This window comes from Ornithodoros turicata, chromosome 5 (assembly GCF_037126465.1).
Source record: "Ornithodoros turicata isolate Travis chromosome 5, ASM3712646v1, whole genome shotgun sequence".
NCBI lineage: Eukaryota > Metazoa > Arthropoda > Arachnida > Ixodida > Argasidae > Ornithodoros > Ornithodoros turicata.
The window spans coordinates 12,819,562-12,839,059 of record NC_088205.1 but is presented as its reverse complement, the minus strand read 5'-3'; the positions used below and the strand labels follow the sequence as shown (position 1 = coordinate 12,839,059).

General features: G+C 45.1%; 3 protein-coding genes across 7 annotated transcripts in view; 1 reads left to right on the top strand and 2 right to left on the bottom strand.

Moving 5' to 3' along the window:
- Nucleotides 1-19,498, top strand: part of LOC135394051 (sialin-like) — a 136,964-nt gene that overhangs the window by 49,562 nt on the left and 67,904 nt on the right. For 4 of the 5 annotated variants that reach the window (XM_064624503.1, XM_064624496.1, XM_064624499.1 and 1 more), the window contains one exon: nt 17,474-17,806. The gene's annotated coding sequence lies outside the window, so the exon portion shown is untranslated. Of the gene's footprint in view, nt 1-17,473; nt 17,812-19,498 lie in introns of those variants that run through there. The other variant, XM_064624501.1, reaches the window with a different exon arrangement.
- LOC135395317 (very long chain fatty acid elongase AAEL008004-like) lies at nt 12,021-13,080 on the bottom strand. The gene has a single exon (XM_064626547.1). The coding sequence runs from the start codon at nt 13,078-13,080 to the stop codon at nt 12,253-12,255; it is 828 nt and encodes a 275-aa protein (XP_064482617.1). The 3' UTR covers nt 12,021-12,252.
- On the bottom strand, nt 16,997-18,224 carry LOC135394054 (very long chain fatty acid elongase AAEL008004-like). Its single transcript, XM_064624507.1, has one exon. It carries the CDS (start codon nt 18,113-18,115, stop codon nt 17,261-17,263), a length of 855 nt encoding a protein of 284 aa, XP_064480577.1. The 5' UTR covers nt 18,116-18,224; the 3' UTR covers nt 16,997-17,260.

The window sequence follows — 19,498 nt, the reverse complement described above, 5'->3', positions numbered from 1 at the left end:
TTTCAACCTTTTAAGCACATGAATAAAGGTTGATTTCGACTAAACCTTGAAAGTTCGACGTTTCCTACACTCTTAAAAATGAACTTCACCACAGAGAACGCTCTTATAGCCAACCATCATCCCGAATGATAATATTCTCGCCCCTGATTTGTTGAAAACGGATGATGATTGGCTAGGAGCGTGCTCTGTGGTGAAGTTCATTTCTAAGAGTGTGGCTGTCTTTGGGTTAATTTTGTCATATTTGCTGTTGCCATGTGCCAAACGGCTCCTCTCGTCAGCGAGACAATCAGTGGCAACTTTTTTTTTTTCTATCATTGATTAACGCAAGATGAACTGCACGCGTACACAGCCCGATGACAACACCACAACCGTGTATGAAGCTTGGGTCGGACATTTTTAATTTTTTGCTCGGGGGCCACGCGGGCTGCATGGAAACATGCCCCAGGCGGGGTTTCCTTTCCATGCATGCATGGAAACGCCAGGCGTGCCGCCATTTAGGCACCCATGGTATGTATGTATATTATGTGCCGTCGAATTAAATAAGACAAGAGTGAGTTCCAGAAATGTTGATTGATTGATTGATTGATTTTTAAAAGAAAAAATTGAGATGTTAGTCTCGAGCTACTCGGGACTGGCTACTCCAGGACGCGTTACTGAGAAAAGAGAGGGAAACTACACAAAAAAACTACACTATACAATTTGAAAAGGAATGGATGTAAAAAATCACCACAAAACTTGGCATCAAAAGCAGCGGTGCAGAAGAGTACAGGTGCGAAATCTCAATGCACTAAAAACAAAGAGCGTCATAATGTGGTAAAGAAATGTTGTTATGTTTATTAAGAAAGAAATGTGAGCTTTGTGTACTTTCTTCGGTGTAATCGTGTCACATCGACTGGGACGATTTCAGACTGGTATATGAGCTGAGGCGCGGCACAAGTATATCGGCTTGCAACAGAACAGCTATGTCAAATCTGAAATTAAAAAGCCATCACGTGCAACGTCGGGAGAAGTACGCCAATGGACACCTTCCAATTTTTCCGAGGAGTGTCGTGATCAGCCAGAATATGGGTTGAAACCATTGACTTACATTGATTATTGTTTTAGTACTCCACATGACGACGAAAATGTGGGAGGATTTCTACTTGATTTTTTTTTCGAAATTCCTTATTTCCAATAACCATTGTAGTGCGGTTTAACTGTTCTTCAGTGCGCTTCAGTAAATTTGTGGAGTTCTTGAATTTCCTCCAGTATAAGTGCTATGACATTTTTTTACTGATATGGGCTCTCCCGGCGTGATTTGAGTTTTGAGTTTGAGTTTCCAGTGTATGTGTACGTGAGAGAGAGAGAGCGAGAGTTTGAAAAGCTACTCCCACAAAACAACCCCCCCCCCCTTCCAGAAAAAAAAAAAGAAAAGGAAAAAGCAACAACAAAAAAAAAAGTCCTTTGAGTGTGGTAGGAGCTGTTGTCTTGGTATGAGCTGGGTGACTGCCGAGTGAGCGCTGTCCTCCCTGCGCTCCCTGTCGGTGCGGTTTCGGTATCAACGCACGTGCGCGTTTCAGGACTTTAAAAAAAAAAGAATAAAAGAATGGCTTTTGGCGAGTATCGTTTCCCATTTTGCTATCTCGCTTTTGTTCGAAATCACCTAATTAAACATAGAGTAGACGAATCTTAGTTAATTCGTCATCTCGTAGTTATAATACTTTCTTCGACGATATATGTCCCTCTGGCCGTATAACTGAATTGCAAAAACAACGTCTACGCAGCTCTCACAAGTGAATTCATGGGTTCCTATAGGGGGAGTGAGTCCGTACTACGGGCTTCAACATTGATGCTGAATTGCTGATATGCATAGCAGATTTCGCTCAGCAACCCCACCTAGCGTGTTGTTCAGTACAGCTCTGTCTCGTAGGAGCAAAGGTCCACCTGTGTATATGCTAGTTAAATCCAGAGGAACAGAGAAGGGAGCACAAAACCGTAATCACTCACTTATTCTTCAATTGCTGTCCAGCTGATCTGGTTGTTTCTACCGGCAAGCAGCTAGGGGGAGGGGAATATGTTTACTGAAACAAAAAAAAAAAAAAAAAAAACGAAAAAAAGAGAGGTTAGTCAGGCGTAGGCCGTCTTGCTATTCCTTTAAGTAAAAAGGAAATGAAAAAAAAAAGAAGCACACACAAACGGGACCTTAGAGGCAAGCAGGGAATAAACATTAATCGTATATGTACATTGAAATGTCATTGTTTCTCCGTTCCAGTTATACTTTAAAATATCGCTACAGCGTGCTTGTGGTGTGATGAATGGCAGTTCGCTCTTATTGATATTTTTTAGGCTTCGTTGAAACTCATATCCGTATTTTTTTAAAGGAAAACGGATTTCCTTGTGTGTTGCGCATTTTAATTTGGAGGCGAGCGTTTGCAGGAAAAACGATCTTTTCTTCAATCAATCTCTTCTGCGTAGCGAAACAGAAACAGAGAAACTGAAAAACGATTATATTTAATTACTGTGTTACTAGCGGCCCTCGCCAGTGAGCGCGATCGGCTATTCTCAAAGTATAGTTCGACTATATAAGCATTTCAACTTCTAGAGGTACAGACAGAGTTTGATCGACTAATGGAAAGCATAACATTGCAACAGAAGGTCTGTCTTTTTGACACGGCGTTTAATAGGGTCCCCCATTCCACAAGCTTTGAAATGCTGAATGGTGCTGCCACGCTTTGCTGTTCAGCCTACCTTGTGGAAATCAGAAGCAGGAGGACAGAACAACAACAACAACTTTATTGTGAGATGATGAATGGGGGAGTTGAGGGACAAAACAATGGTTCCCCTAGGTGTCATATCTTTGAGACTGAGGCAACGCAAGACACATAACTCAACGCACACTGACCAGCGGCAATATGGCCGAGCGGGCTAAGGTGTTCTCTCCTTTGCGAAGCCTCGGAGGCGGTGGGTTCGAACCCTTCCACCAACTGTGCTGTCTGAGGTTTTCCCAGGGTTTAACGGCAGACTTTCCAGACGAATGTCGGCACACAGTTCCCCTTGAAGTCGGCCCAGGACGCATACTGTCCCCAACTCCTTCCTGTTCTCCTCTCTCCATCTGTCCACGTCTGTACGCCGTCCATGGCGGCCCTAACACGAAATTAAAGAACAGCAATAACAACAACAACAACGCACACCGACTCCAATGTGCCTTTCTTATCGGGACTGCAATCCAATTTTTGAAGAAACCAGATGGCATTTATCAAATATCTGACGCATTATCTTAGACGCTGCAGCGATAACGAGCATTCCAGAGCAGGTCAGCGATATATCTGTAGGCGCACTAAAGTACAAAAATATCTCCTTGCGGAATGAAATATGCCATTACTTTGACATCAATACAAAAGGAACGGGTTCATCCGCTGCGTCGTTCGTGATTTCGGCACGAATGAAACCGCAACCTACACTTTCTCTCTTCACTCCTTCTCAAGAAGGGCGCCAATTGGGAGCGGCATGTTATTGGTCTCCTCAAACGATTCGCCCAATCATCGTGAGGTGACCAATGACAGGCTGACCTCTCCCTGCGTGGACGCCACCTCCTGTTCATTAAACTTATATACCCCCCTCCCTCCCCAATGACAGGACGCCGCGCGTGGCCGCGCTTTTTCAAAGGAGAGAAGAGCCAGAACGACACAACCGACGAACCCGTTCCTTTTGTATACTGTCAAGATAGCGGCATGTTTCATTCCGCAAGGGGGTATTTTTGCGCTTGAGTGTTCCTTTAACAATCCCTCGGTATGTAATCGAATTTTCCTCAGTTCGTAGCCTCCTTTCTTTTTGCGGCTTTTTGCTAGTTCTCTTGCGTCATGTGCAAAACTGATGCAGGATATAAACGTTCCTGATTCTGGAGTTGGAGTTAGGAAAGAAAAATATGGAGATGGTGGCTCCTACGAAACACAGGGGCCGACTACTCTAAAACGCTTGAAAATAAAAATCAGTAAGTCTATAGAAAGTTAGAGGCCATTCTCCGAGGAGCTTCACTAAGTCTAGAGGACGGTGGTCCAGTCTTTCCAATGTGTCTCTGAGGTCATTACGTTGGACACTGTACCTTTCCCATCCTGATTCGGATTCGTTATTGTGTATGTGTTCTCAAGGATATGACACCTGGATGAAGTTTAGACTAGCTAGTTCTGATATTTCTGCTTTCAACGGTGAGAATAATGCTGTCTAACAATAATAATGCACTTTATTTTGTGCTCAAGGCCGTCCGCAAGAGTCTTGGCGTTGTGTCTTGGCGAGGTGCACATTATAATAGCAGCAACGAGAAGCAATAGCAACACTGACAACGAAGGACTGAAAAACGTAATACTGATAACGCAAAAAAACAAAAACAAAAACACACAAAAAAACGATACAACTCATAGCACGTCAATACAGGAACAATAGAATGTCGGGTAATGAGGCATGGGAACGTTATGTTCGACAACGGAAGACAAATTCACAACGGAAAGGCAGCGCCTATTGAAAAACAGAAGGCGGGGAATCAGAGAAAGCATCACAGGTATCGGGTACCGAATGTAAACTATGGAACATCGAAAAAGAATTTAAAAAAGAATAAATGAATGAACCAGGCCAATTAATTTTCAGGAAAATCATGTCGCTGGTAGCTTTACAAAATGTCTTCAATACTTCGCGCCTGCGAGAGGCTGCTCAAGATTAACGACTTCTAGGTTGTAACGGGCCTTCGCCGCACCAGCCAGTGTTAACCTTTCGCCAACGAAGATAAATAGGCCTCTTTTACATGTCTATACCTCACTTCTCGCGATTCAAAGCGTGATTTTTTTTTTTGTAGTCTCGCGAAGTTTTGCAACAATCGATTTGGCAGAGTGCTTTTTTATCGGTACAGCATATGATAAAGAAAGAAATCCGGTCGTTCATTTCGTACGGTAGCTGATCCATGGATTTATAAGAAGTGTCGACAGCTACGGAAGAAAGAACCTGTTTTGGATTCTCGAAAAAAATCGCTGTGTCTTCGTAAAATTCACATGCACGGTTTCTCCGGTATGGGACATCTCGTGTAACGTAATATAATTGGAGTAGATTTACACGTAAGGTGTGAACGATTCACATTAATTTACATTCGCATTAATTTATATTTGTGTGCTTTTTCGTACCCGTTCTTTTTTTTCTCCTGCATCATTGTTTTTATTAATACTGGCAGCATCTAATCTACGTTTTCTGGATGAAAGAGTTCGCCACGGCACCAGTCTTTTTCGCAAAATTGTTAATGACATTTGCACACGTCATGGACTTACCCATCCAGTTACATTAGGTCACATTTGCATTTCCATGGACTAGCATCAGAACATCAAGAAATACCTCAATTTTTATCGGTCGGCGTCGTACGTTGCATCACCGCTTATATACTAATTCAGCTGTCCTGTAATTCTACGCACAATGGTTCCACATTCACGGACAAATATATAGTATTACTTAAGATATAAAACGTTCTGTTTTTCGATAATAGTGTTCGTAGCTTTCTCTGTGCTCTTTTTAATCCAGTTATTTCGCTTCTTTATGCTCTTTCTTCGTAATTATACCTTTTTTCTTACAGAGAACGTTCGTTAGGTTTCAGTTAATGAAAAATAAAATAAAATGGAGAGGGTGGGGCTTATGACGAGCGCCAGTTCTCCTAATTGGAAGAAGAATTATGAAAATAAATAGAAGAACGAGAAAATAAAAAGTGGACATAGAAAATCCAAAAATGACATTCCTAGTCAGAGTAAATCCACCAATTTCCCTTCGCTTTCTACGAGTTCGTACTTGAGTTTCAGTTTGAGTTGATTATAAAAATCTATTCGTACTTGTTCGAGCGTGCACCATTACATAGGGGCTTTGGGTGTTGTTGGGTACGCATAAATAAATATTCTTTCGTCTCGTTAATTTGACAAATACGTGCCTTACCCGAGCGGAAAATGTTTACGGAAGTTTACTATTACTTTGGTTACTTTTAGAGTGCTTTAGTCTGCATTTCGTTCTTCACCGATCTTACTTTTAGAGGTAACATCGGCGTTTCATCGTACGTAACTAAACAAAATATGCGTACTTTTTCCCGCGTTACATCGAATGAATGAACATCAAGTTGAGCTCTAGCGGACGCACATCAAAAGGTTCGGAAGATGGAGACGAACCAAAAATAAAGAATAAAGTTTAAAAACATAAGAGAGAGAGGGAGAGAAAAAAGGAGATTGAGAGGGCCGGCGACCTCTATTATTGAAGGAGTCTTTCCGGTCGAGGGTCCTCGTTAATCTTGTGGCCGATCGAAGTTTTCGTTTTCTTCCCTTTTGGCCGGCGATCCCTCTTCTTCACCCACCACACGCAGTTCCTCCTCATAAATATATGACTCTTCTTACCGTTGTCCCATGTCGTATTTGGGAGTAAAGGAACAGCGAGGTGGTACAGGGCCGACAGGAACAGCAGCCTGATACCTAGAAGTTCCCTCTGGCTATTAGTTAGCCGTGTACTGCAGCTAACTCCTTGCTTTGAGTGGTACTTGTACGCACATCTTGAGGAGCGCGTTGTCGAGTGCGCGCCTCAGGTGTTACCCATACGTGTAACATGTCTTATAACCGCATCTTTTACATGCATTTTTATAGTGCATGTACACATGCAAGTTTTGTACACAAATTTGCATTAGCGGTGTGAATAGCGGGGTTTTCCTTCCTTTTTTTCCTTTTTGCATTTCACTGGATGGTTATTCTTAATGGGCATTATGCTTATATGCTTTTGCATTCGTCAGAAATCATCAAGTTCATATTATACGTGCATTGTCTTCCTTGTTGCTCTGCAGCATTCGTGAGTATTTACAAGTAGTTTGTTCAAAACGATATATGGGAAGAGAAAACAACAACAACGACGATATGGCCGAGTATATATACAGCATCCGCTAGCTGGTGTTAGCTCGTGGGTCCCGCTGAAGGTTGCGAGGTGGTAGGTTCGAACCCCATCACCGTCTGAACATTTCCTGAACTTTCCGCCAGACTTTCCGGACGAATGTCCCCGTGAAGTCGGCATGGGACGCATACTAACCTCTAATTCTCTCACTCCTTCCAGCTGTTATCCTTCGATCTGTCTATGTGTCTATACGCTGCTCACAGTCATAGCTACGTTGCGACGCATCCACGTATTAAAAAAAAGAAAGAAAGAAAAGAACGGTTGTGGTATATAGGAGGCGGCTAAGGTGCTGAGTGAGGGCAGCCGGTAACGGAGTTGTCGCACAAGATATTCAACAGAGAGAGAGAGAGAGAGAAACAAGCATACGCGCGCGTACGCACACACAAAAAGGGTTCATGTAAAACTTCCCCTGCTGTATGTGCGTTTACCACTGCCTGTCATAACGTCTTTTATACCAATACCGAAGTGAAACTTCATGAAGTCACCGCTAGACTTGGTATGGACCTGTTAGCTCCAACCGTCCGCAATTGAAAAATCTGACAAGACTCCAGAAATTGTAATGGTCCATTAGAATATTTTGATGGACCATCAAAACAGCTTGTCGACGTGTTAACAACTCCGTGCTGTCCAACAGGACTGTTAACGGTCCGACAAATGTTGTCCCACAGCCCGTCAGGTGGGCCGAATGGCCCCACAAAATGGCCTGGTGGTACCACAGGGCCCCTGATGACCCAACAAAGAGTATCCAACTGCCCATCAGGTGAGTTTAGTGGTCCCACAGGAGAACCCAATGGTCCGTCAAGGAGGCTTCGCGGTCAAACAGGTGATGCCAGATCAGGGGCCCCAATGGGACATCAGAGATATGGCATAGCGTATAATCGCTAAAACACTCAATTGAAGACCCTGTAAATGACAGAACTGCAAAAGATAAGACAGAAACTGCGTCCTGTCTTGTCCTTTAGTGTTTCCTTGTGTCGAAAGCTCTAGCTGTTGTGAGAAATGAGCAACGCTGTTGCCCACGTTCTTGCAGTATTCAATATGGCAGCTCGCATTGTCCTGACAGGCCGATAGACCTCCGACCGTCAAGCTACTAATGTTTTATGCCGTCTGACTCGTTGCGATCCGGAATACTCTAATATTGCTTCAAGATTCAGTTAAATATGGATCGTGATATGTGACCTCCATAAAACTTCCTTCAAACTGATCAGCGCTCAAAGACTCAAGCTGCAAACGCACCAGCGTGTAAAGACGATTGAGCATTGCGCAACGCTCGCAGCATATAAAAGGCCACGTGCCATGCGCTCCTTTCGTCCGGAGCAATCAGGACGAATGTCCTAAGTTTTCGGTTCCCCTGGAAATTTGCTGGGTTCGCTTATCCGGACGAAAAGGCACGACCCTGGAGGTGCCCAGATAAGCGAGATATGGCTGTACACCGCTCCCGTGTTCCGTAAACTTTTGTCGGGACCTGGAACCCGTATCCATTACGTGCACGCAGTGCGGTAATGTGACTATCCGCTTCGTATTTGCTTCGGTTTTAAAATGACTCTTCGCATTAACCCAGCAGCTTGCACGTGCTTGACACGTGCAAGCTGCTGGGTTATGACACGTTACATGATTGATTATGGATGTAAAATGTTTCGATCGAGTGACGCCCGTAGTTTGCTTTCAACTTGACGGAAGCAACGATTATCGAGGAAATGCGCCTTTCCAAGGTCAAGTGTTGATTGACCGCAGTTTCATGTCGCTGTATTACGGCCATAATTTGTTTTCATAATGATCTGAGATTATGCCTGTCTTAGCTTCCTTCATTTAGGGAAAATGCGCGTGCCATCCAGACGTCGATAATTAGCGCTCAAGTCGCACAACACGGAGGCCAAAGGTCTCTCTTACGGGGCTACTTGGCATGATAAATCGCTAGCCGCTGTAATACCCAATGATAATAAATATGTAATAAATAATGGTCCCGGTACCTTTTATGTGGTGTGTGCGACTGTACACACAACCGAAGTTGCGCAAGTGACCCAAACGCGTTTCTTTGGAAAGAGTATCAGGAACTTTCCTATTTGAAGTTTCCTCGTTGCGCACTGAGCCTACGCGGTAGTTCTTCCATCATCATCACGGTACCCACTATGTAGACGGGTCTGGGGTCGCTACGTCCAGCGAGACGTTACATCCATCGGTGGATGTAACGGCGCATTGGATGCAGCGGCTCGTTGGCTGTAACGGCACGGTATGGATGTAACCGCACGGTGGGGTTAGTAGCCTTTTGGAGGTAACTGCTCGTTGGATAAACGGCTTCAGGGTATGTCATGTCCGTAACTAATGTGAAATCGATGCAGCTTTCGAAACAGCAACTCCGCAGCAAATATTTCGCGGCGTATCCCCCGAATGTATTTCGTTTCTTTTTGTGAGATTCCGTCCAGTTGCGCTGTTTTTGTGATTTGATATGTTCCCGAGTAACGGACAGAGTTACTGTTTCGAGAGAACAAATTAGGTCAGGTTAACCGCGCATTCCTCTGGCGGATCCTCGGTTCTTGGGGCTTCGCATGGCTTCGGTTGGGTCGCGCAGCAGAAGGCGCAGACGATACTTCGCTGCGTGTTGCACTTTCTGAAGGAAGGCAAGCAATTCTGCAAGTCGTGGATGCTGGTTTGGAAGTTGGTCGCGCAGACCGTTGTGGCAACCCCTGGGCAAGACTCGTTGTGTGTGGGCCAGCGTTACCGAAATGTCCCCGAAATGTCTAGTGTCGCGACCGAGGTTAACCAAACATCCCGAAAGTACGTCACGGACTGCTGTAGCTGACCACTCTGAAGAGGGCTGACCTCCAAAGGTGGCGTTGATATGCGGACCCCGGCAAACGAAATGTGCAAACGGTCAGTGACAAAAGGCCTTACCATGTTGAATCACGCGAGGCACCCGCGAGGCACCTACGAGGTACCGCGTTATAGGCTTGACACATAGACATTCATATATTCAGCGACACCTGCGTTCTTTGCGCTGGCATTGGCGCCACTGTCCTACACTTTCATAGGTCTGTGGATGTAATGGCGCAGTGGGTGTAACAGCTGGCTATGTATAGTTTTCTGTTGGATGTAACGGCTCGTTGTATCTACTGACTTATTGGATGTATCGGCCAGAAGCGGACGTAACGTCTCGTTGGATGTAACGGTCGTTTGTACGTAACGGCGCGTTGGATGTAGTGGCACGGATCCGTGCCACTACATCACCACCGTTACGTCCATCATGCTCTTACATCATCCGTCATGCTCTTACATCCAAAATCGAGTCACGTTTGCCATATGAACTAGAAACTGGGTTACAGGATCACATATCAAATTTAAGCGCTACCGGAGGAAGCACAAAGAAAGGCGACAGGACAGATGGTGTCAACTTCCTCTGTCCTATATCTGTCCTATATGTCCCTGAGCTGGGGCAAAAACAAATGGACAGAACACAAAACGAACAGCACAAGGCGAACGTCAAGTATACATCAGCTCGCCTTTTATGTCCAATGTTGTTAATGCATTGCGATAGGCCGTACAGCCCGAGACGTCATGCATTCCTACCTGTTGACGCCATGGGGAAAGTGAAAAGAATACCACCTGCACCACAAGCCCTTTTTTTATAGCAACCCAGCAATACCTTCTAACATGACCGCCCTCCTGGCCGGCAAACGAGCGATGTGATTTCTCTGCGCCGTGACAAAGATGCTTTCAAAATTATGTTACAAAGGTAGGGACAGACAAGACAACCTCGATCTTGGCAGGACCCCCTTTCCAACACGTTAATTTCATCAGCCTTTACTTTTTGTAGATTGCACTCAGACACCGTAATATTTCGTTGCTTCAGTACTCACTTTATTTTCAGTGATACACACTAAAATATTTACAACTATACACGTATCGATCTTGCATACAAGTGACGTCTATATCCACCTTGCCCACGCTGACCAAGGCCTTTATCACCAACCAGAAACCAGTGACGCGTGATGTTCCGAAAAAGAACGGACTGTGCGCCTTTTATTTCTATACGTCGCCTGATTTTGTGCAATGAATGTTTACATTCATTGCATAAAATCAGAAACGAGACCCGTAAAACCAAAGGTATGCCTTCGTACCTGTAAAACCAAAGGTATACCTTTGGTTTAACAGGTCTCATTCTTCTCATTCTTCGAGAACAGTGTACCTTCTTCTTCGGAACAAGAAATAAGGGAGGTGGCACACTTCCGCAGTCATTCTATAAGATCACCCTACACATGGTCATCACAAGATAGATGGCGAAGATTACTGACAGCTGTTGGTGGCCTCATGTTGAACTCCTATAGACACACTTCCCCTAAACGTAATTCGAGTACAAACATTATTTTCCCGCGCTTCTAATGCTGGACATATGTGAAAGTGTTGGTGATTCAATGCACAGCTGATTTCCCATAGTAGCCAACTCATGTGGCCAGTACATCAAACCACAACAATACTCCGCCCACTCATTCTTACACTTTGGCACGGACAAATGTGCCGGCGGCCTCTCATACTCAATCTCCCATCGCACGTTGGCAACTCCAATAAAGCGACATTCTGTTTCGTGTTGACATGTCAACGGAAATTGTAGTTTAATTTTAGACGACTTAATTTAGAATTGGATTCTAAGCATTTAACGAATTTCCTGGTTGGTCATAGGAGATATTGCAGGTGCTCTACAGTCCCAGCTTATCACAGCTAACTGTTCAGACTAGACTGTTGTTGTATAGATAGTGCGCCATCTCGAAAGTACCGTCCGCGTGCAACACGTGCAACAACCTTTCGAACAAATACAGTGAACCCTGGTTATTATGACCATGGTCGTTGCCGAAAATTTTGGTCACAACGCGGAATTGTCATATTAACGGGGGGGGGGGGATTTGCAGAGGCGTCACTGCAATGTTCCACAGGAGTATGGTCGTAAAGCGCGTATGTCAGATTATCGGGGGTCATATTAACGAAGGTTCACTGTACTACGAGGCTATACAGTTAGATCAGAGTCCAAACCTCTCCATATTTTTTTTGCTTTTTCCAATCCAATCCAGCCCAAGACCACAGTCCAGATATTGCGAAGCAGTGTTGTAGATAACTTAGTACTGTTGAGACTGATGTTACGACCTTACATCTAATGTTATACGCGCGCGTGACCCATGCAATGATATGCCTGATAACAAGAACTCTTTGGTGTAGGTGCGAACGAACTTACTTAATGGAAGAAAACTTGCTAGCCGTGATATATTTACGAAGTGTCTTCGCACAAAGTAACTTTTTGAAGAAACTTTCAGCGCTGTACTGTTCCGATTCGCGGATTCACGATTCTTTCGACCCAAAACTCAGCATTCTGCTCATGCGCCTCGCAATCCTGTACGTCTTGGTGTAGAACCTCGTGAACATCACCATGAAGAAGATCGTCTGCGGCGCCACCAGTAGAACATGCGACAGGGGATAATTACACGGCACAAATATGGGTATCATATTATGCAGTAGCATGGCTATGAACTGCGTGATCTGCAATCCGGTCAGATATTTCTTCCACCAAAGGTACTTCTGCACGGACGGGCCGAGCAGCGACAGAAAGTAATAAGAGTACATGATTATGTGAACGCAGCTGTTCATGATCACCGCCAGCAGAATGTGTCCGTCACTGCCGTACGTGATGCCGAACCAGCAGTTGAAGACAACCAGGACATGGTGCACCACGTGAAGGAAGGAGACGTGCGAATCCTTCTTGCGCAGGACGAAGAACACGGTATCCAGAAAGTCCGCCACTCTTAACCACGTGAACCACCAGATGAGGTGGATGATTTCCAAGTGGTGCTGCTGCGTACTGTAGTCGAGCCCTTGACAGAACCAGCTGTATCCACCGCCCAAGTAGGACCTTCGCGATAACTGGTACACGAAGAAGATGTTGAGCACTACCATAGAGGCATTGTAGGCCAAGATAACGGGCTTGAGTCCGTGGAAGGGCTGACGTCCCTTCATGAAGCGGGGACCGGCGACTTTGACGACGTACACGTAACCTACTAGGAGAGCAGAGAGGAAGGCGAAGTTTCCGGACAGTTTCCAGTCCGTCGTCCGTGGGTCGCGTAGAAGAAGTGGCCGTTGGCCACTCCAGACGGGACCGACCAGATGCGACATGTTGTCTCTCTCTCTGTCCTGCTGCTGGGCTTCACCGATCCTTCTTTTATATGGGAGAACAATTCTGGAGACCTTGATTGGTGATGAATCCTAAATGGTTGAAATGTTTTCCTCGTCCTGCTGACGCGTTTTGTTCAGCAGTGTTTTGATGTTTTCTCTCTATCGAAGGCGAGGAACGAGCGTGTGATGAGGTAATGTCGTGAGGGCGACACCGTCCCTTAGACGGAAGGGAGGAGCTTCAAGGACGACATATGTTGAACACGTGTGACGTACATTGAAATGGGTTCGCACAATTGAGTGCGATTCAAGCGCAACGACTCTTTGCTTTTTCCTCTTGTCGAGGTTAGGAACCAGGAAGATTATTTTTTCGCCGCGTGCCACGTTTCCATACTGTTACCTTGCAAAGGGAGAAATCCACGTTAGTCGTTTTCTTTATGCTTTTTTTTTTTTTTTTGCTCAGAGATTCGAGAGTTTTTATGATATTCTACCGTCTTTCAGAAAAATACGCATGACTTGTAGCGGCGACGTTGTAACCATCTCCGAACAGGTATCTTGCCGTGGTTGTCGGTGCACTATCTATATATAACCACACGAAAAGAAATATTGGACTAGGGCTTCTTCAGCGACACCCTCCGCTCTGCTCAGCCACTGGAGGCTGTAGCGCATATGTAGCGTATAGCTTCCTGTATATATATAGCGCTTGAAGGTGTAGCACGAAAGAGAAAGCAACGCGGCTGCACCACGTGGCACGCAGGGGGCTGCGAGACATCAAACCATGAACTCCCCTTTCGTACCAAAAGAAGCAGAAGAACCAAAAACTGTCATGTATAACACACATCAGCGAATAACCCGCATTGTTTCTTCGCGACACCTTCGAAATATATAAAGCACACATTATATACTTAGGGCATGACTTTCCCGGACTCGGAGGATGAAAATCGGGTACTATTGTGTAATGCTGTTGTTCGGGGTGAAATTGGGTGGTAATGATGCATTCGGGTGTTATCGGGTTATTTTCTTGTCTCGCCTGGTCAAAGGGGCATTTCTCGCGAATTATAGTCACAAGCACCACATGTTGCGAATGGGTAACATCCCATTACGGTCGAACTCTCATTACTGCCGAAAAATCATTTAATTCCAAAGTGTCTCATTACGGCCAAACATGTTTCGTCACGGCCAAAACGGAAAAAAGGAAGAAGCATCCATTTTGCACTCTAAGAAGAAGAAGAAGAAAATCCATCGAATGTGTTTCACAGTTTATTGTTACACTCAAATCATATTTACAGGAGGCACAATTGATTGGAATTCCTGCGCAAAATCGAGTTTAAACCAAATCGGTCCTAAACTCACTGGTGGGGGGGGGGGGCATAATCGTTAGCGACCAAGTTACAAAATAACTTCTAACTGTAACTTGTTACCACTTTCGGTTAAAGTAACTGCAAAATGTAACTCTAACTAGGTTACTCAGGTATGGCAATACTTTCCACGTGTCACTTCCCTGGATGTCCTCTTTCCATCTCTTCACATCTGTACGCCGATCAAAGCCACAGTTGCTTCGCGGAGCTAACATGGAATAAAAAAAGGAGTTCCCTGACGTCATCACACTGCCGTTTTTCCAAGCCACTTCAGGTACACTGCCGTTTTTCCAAGCCAGGAATTCTACGAGAGTTACATTTATTCGGGCTTCTTTTTTCTTAAAAGGTAACTGTAAAGTAAGTAAGTTACTTTAACTGTAGCTCTAACTAGTCACATTTCAAAAAGAGTAACTGTAGCTCAGCTACTATTTTTCCGGCTATCTGTAGCCTTACTTTGGTCGAGTAACTTACCCTTGATTGGTCGACACGAATCGGGTTTAACAAAAAAATAAATAAATCCTAATTATACTGTATAAAATTTATAATGTCCTGTATTTTAATTACCGTATAATTTATGCACTGGTAAAAATACGGTAGGTGTCGCAGATATGGGAAACTTTCTACGGTCGAGTAAGCCTGCCTTGGGCGGTTTCAATTTCCCCCTCTGTAAAAGCAGTGTCCTCTTGCTGAAAATCATAATGCGATCCTTTTGCTCATGAGCGGTACTGGACTTGCCAGCGTTACTTAATATGAAATTTGCTTCTGCCCAGAAGGCTCTGTCTTCACGAAGCATCTGTCTGTCAGAATGCAGATTACACGCGATGTTATGCAAATGAGGTGTATGTTGTTTCTTTTACTCCGCTTGCATGGCTGTGTCCGATACGCTGGGAGCGTTTCATCGCCACATGCGATACTCCACCCCGTAGCTCACGGCAATTTAATGAAATATTTAATTATGGGCTTTTGAGTGAGGACCGAGTCCTATACATTGTTCAGGAAAGTTAGTAGCGCTTTCAGGGCAGAGCGTTGGTGGAAGGGTTGCGGAATGGGGTCTCTCATTCCACTCCAATTGCATTCCGAGAAATGGAGATTTGCGATAATTCAATTCCTTTCAATTCCTCGGAATGAAAAAAGTATGACCGGCCCCCACTCCTGGAATGGCTTGGTAACCCAATTCCATTCCGTTAATCCCCTCAATAAAAGAAAAGGACCGGTAACCATACTGGCAAGTCCAACAGTGCTAGAGGAGATTGACATTACCAAGCACGGAAAAAGCACAAAGACAAGGTTATTTCACTCTTGACCGTGTGGAGGTGCGGTGCAAAGGGTGCGAGGGCAGAAGCGAGCACGTTGAAACCAAAACTGGCCACCCAGACCATTCCCTTTCCCATTCCTAGGACAGTTTCCGCCATGCCATTCCAATTCCATTCCGGACTTTGCTAAATCTGGAATGATTCCTGAATCATTCCAACTCCGGAGTGGCAACTCCGCAACCCTGGTTGGTGGGCTGAATTTGATCGTGGACGCCAAGTAATTTTGACACAGTCGAGCCGATTCAGAGACAATGTAAGTGTTGTCGGCTAAAGTATAGTGCACCGCCATCTTGGGTCCGGCGCAGTCGCGTCGCCTAGCAACGCGACGACAATCTCACCCTTCTCCGCCGGAGAACAGTGGCAGTCCAGCCAGCTCGCAACGCAGGAAACCGGTTTTGAATGAAGGGGACTCACTCACCGTGGACGGCGAGTTCTTAGAAGGGGAAGCCACGTGATGCGATCGGTCCAATCGCGGACACCGAACGGCGGCTCCCGCGCGGAAAACGAATGCGATACTCTGTACCCGTATTTAGGGACTCTAGGCTAAATCTAGTGATGTTATATGTATGCAGGGACTTTAATTGGACAAGAAAGAAAAGACTGAACTCGCGTACATGACATACACACACAAAAAAAAAAAAAAGAAAAGAAAAGTCGTCAGCACGCTATGGAGTCCACGAAGATACGGTCGTAAGACGTCATTATCACGTGGACCACTTGGAAAATACGATGTCTATCAGTGCCCTCTATCTCTTATAGCACCACCATGTCACAGTCGCTACTCCCGTTAAAGGTAACGCGCCGTTATCTTGAGTTCAGCGTGACGATGCAAGTGCCTCGTTCACCTTACGAACAAATGGCAAGTGTTTTCTCCGCAAATTCCCAGGGAAAATAGTTGAACAGATTTTGCCCCCACCCCCATAAAAAATTTAAAAGAAAGATGCACTATGAATGCATGTTTGCAATAATGTTGTGAGTTTATTTCCCGTTGTTCCCCTAATTGACATTCATCCTTCGTCCACTAGATCACGTTCCGAGAACACGTCCATCATTACGTGTGAGCTGCACAGCTGTCACCTACCAGTCTTGATGTCTCGGGTTTCACTGCTGTAATTATGTACCAGCTCGCTCTTGCCCTTCTGCCATTCATGTCGTCCCTTTTGCCCCTCCAGTCGGAATTTTACCGGTATAGTCTACTTGATGTGCTCATGATTCATGCACACGACCATTGACAGAGTGAACGCTTTATTTGCATTGCACAGTATAATTTGTTGATGAAAAAGCACATCGAAGAGGGGAAGGATGGATTTAAGTTAAACAGACGACACCCAGATAGTGCGTTGGCAATGATTTTGCTCGTGCGTCAATGAGGTAGGAGTCTATACACACTCATTTAAAATCATACCTACCTTACCTTTGCTAAAGGGTTACATCAGTTAATCTAAGAGATCATACTTTCTGAACTCATTTTACCACGAAGGCAAGGAGAAAAAAGAACGCCTTAGCGCCGTTTCACTCTGCCTTCGCACGTTGACTAGTCCTCTTTACATAAGCCTTCTGGTAAAAATTCATGAACATCACAAAGAAAAATATGCCCTGCGCGATACAGATATACGTGTGTATTCGTGGATAACCGCAGTCCCTCAACAGAGGTAACATCGTGTGAATCGAACCTGCGGCAAATTGCAAGAGCTGCAACTGAGTCAAGTACTTCTTCCACCACAGGTACCTTCGCACGGACGGGCCGAGCAAGGAAAGGAAATAGTACGAGTACATAACCACGTGGATGAATCCGTTGATGCAGACGCAGAAGACGACATGTCCGTCAGCGCCATAAGTGAGACCGAACCAGCCGGTGAACACGACGAGACAGTGATGGGTGACGTGGAGCACGGACACGTGGGAATCCTTCTTGCGAAGCACGAAGAACAGCGTGTCTAGGAAATCGGCCAATCGAACCCACATGTACCAGTACAAAAACTCTAACAGTTCCATCGTGTTCCTGTCTCTGTTGTCGAAATGTAGGCCTTGGCACACAGGAGAGTATCCACCACCCAGGTAAGATCTTCGAGCGATGTTGTAGGTGAAGTACGCACTAAAGGCAACCATGACGGCGTTGTAGGCCATGATGATTGCTTTGATTCCGTGCATGGGTTCGCGATGACGCATGAAGCGTGGTCCAGCCACTTTGACCACGTATACATATCCGACCAGGATGGCACTAAGCAACGCAAAGTTTCCAGAGAAGAACCAGTCCTTGGTTCTTGGGTCGCGCTCGAGGGTGAGGCCATCATCCCTGGCCAACCGTATGGACAGCGTCTCTGACATGGCTCCACGATGAATGAGTGTAGGAAAAACGTGAGCCATATTATATATCCGGGAAACTAATGCACATTCAATTACGTGGTTGTGATGACGTTTTGTGCCACGTGATTTAGTGAGCGATGTGGTCGGACGATTAATTGGTATAGCTGAGCCGCCGTTATCCTGTATCCCGTTTCCTCCTTTGAGCTAATGCGCGGAGCCTTATTGTTCAAGGTGACAACAAAAGGAAGCGCACGTGTATCTGTATCTGTATGAAACACGTGGGCAAAGTCTGGTACTGAAAATACCCAAGCAGCACAATGTACTGAAAGTCGAGTGCAATAGGGGTGGACGGTATGTGTCTTATCAATGTTCTTTAGTTTCATCAGTTTGTTCAAGGCCTTCCACCTACCCGTCCACCCCTATTGCACCCGACTTTCAGTACATTTTGCTGCTTGGGTAATGTGGTAAAAGGGGGAGGATGTTTGTTATTCAGACCGGGTGACTATTCTCATATCTAACATATATTTGGAGCTTAAGGGGGCACCAAAAAGCAAAAACAACTTGCTCTCAAATGAAAGTCCGTGTTTCAATTGGTATACTGCAGGTAAAATTAGCCCACACAGAGCTATTGCTTAGAAGAAAAACGCAATGAAAACTGAGTCGTCTTTGGCAGTAACGAATGGGATCCCCAAGAGGCAAAGTTGGCGGCATCCAATGAGACAGTAGGAGAAGCGCGCGCATACCTATCGCGGGCATGTGGATTTGGTCCGGTCGTAATGTTCCGTATATGCGCGGCATGATGCGCACTGCTGCATTTTTCAATACCGGTTCACCTGAATTGTAGCCCACAACAGTTCCCGCGTACGTTCCACTGACAGCATTTATCTTCACATCCTTAGGACAGCGACGTCAGTACGCTTCGGAACGCGCACTATGTTTTTCACCGGGGCTGCTTCTTGACGTGGCACGCGCAGCATGGACTAAGAACACCGATGCACGAGCTGAAACGACGTTCCTCGCTTAGCGCCGAAGCAAGAAAAAGTCCGGTTAACTTCGATCGTAACTCCGAATCAAAGTTTTGAATTATGATAGCAAGGTCGAAATTAACATAGAGTGTAACGTAACTTAAAGTGAACATGTTTTTGCATTTTAGTGCACTTTTAATTCCCGCCTTCCTGGTCTCGTTGCGTTTAATGGCTGATCGAATGTCTGCCTTTGATGCGATAGATGGCGTTTCACTGATGCGCATTTTCAGAATTGAAAGATACCCTATAGTCAGATACTCATCTAATCTAACAAAAAAAAAAAAAAAGAAAAGAAAATAAATAGAAAAGGAAAGAAGATACCCTAAGAGAGAAAGTACTGTCGCGATAACTTTTGCGTTACCTCACTTTCGACACTACACTTGGTCGCACTCTCTCTCTCTCTTTTGTACCGTATTAT

Excerpts from the sequence above, each read along its gene's own strand:
- LOC135394054 (XM_064624507.1), bottom strand. The coding sequence starts at position 18,115 with ATGGCTCACGTTTTTCCTACACTCATTCATCGTGGAGCCATGTCAGAG.
- LOC135395317 (XM_064626547.1), bottom strand. The coding sequence starts at position 13,080 with ATGTCGCATCTGGTCGGTCCCGTCTGGAGTGGCCAACGGCCACTTCTT.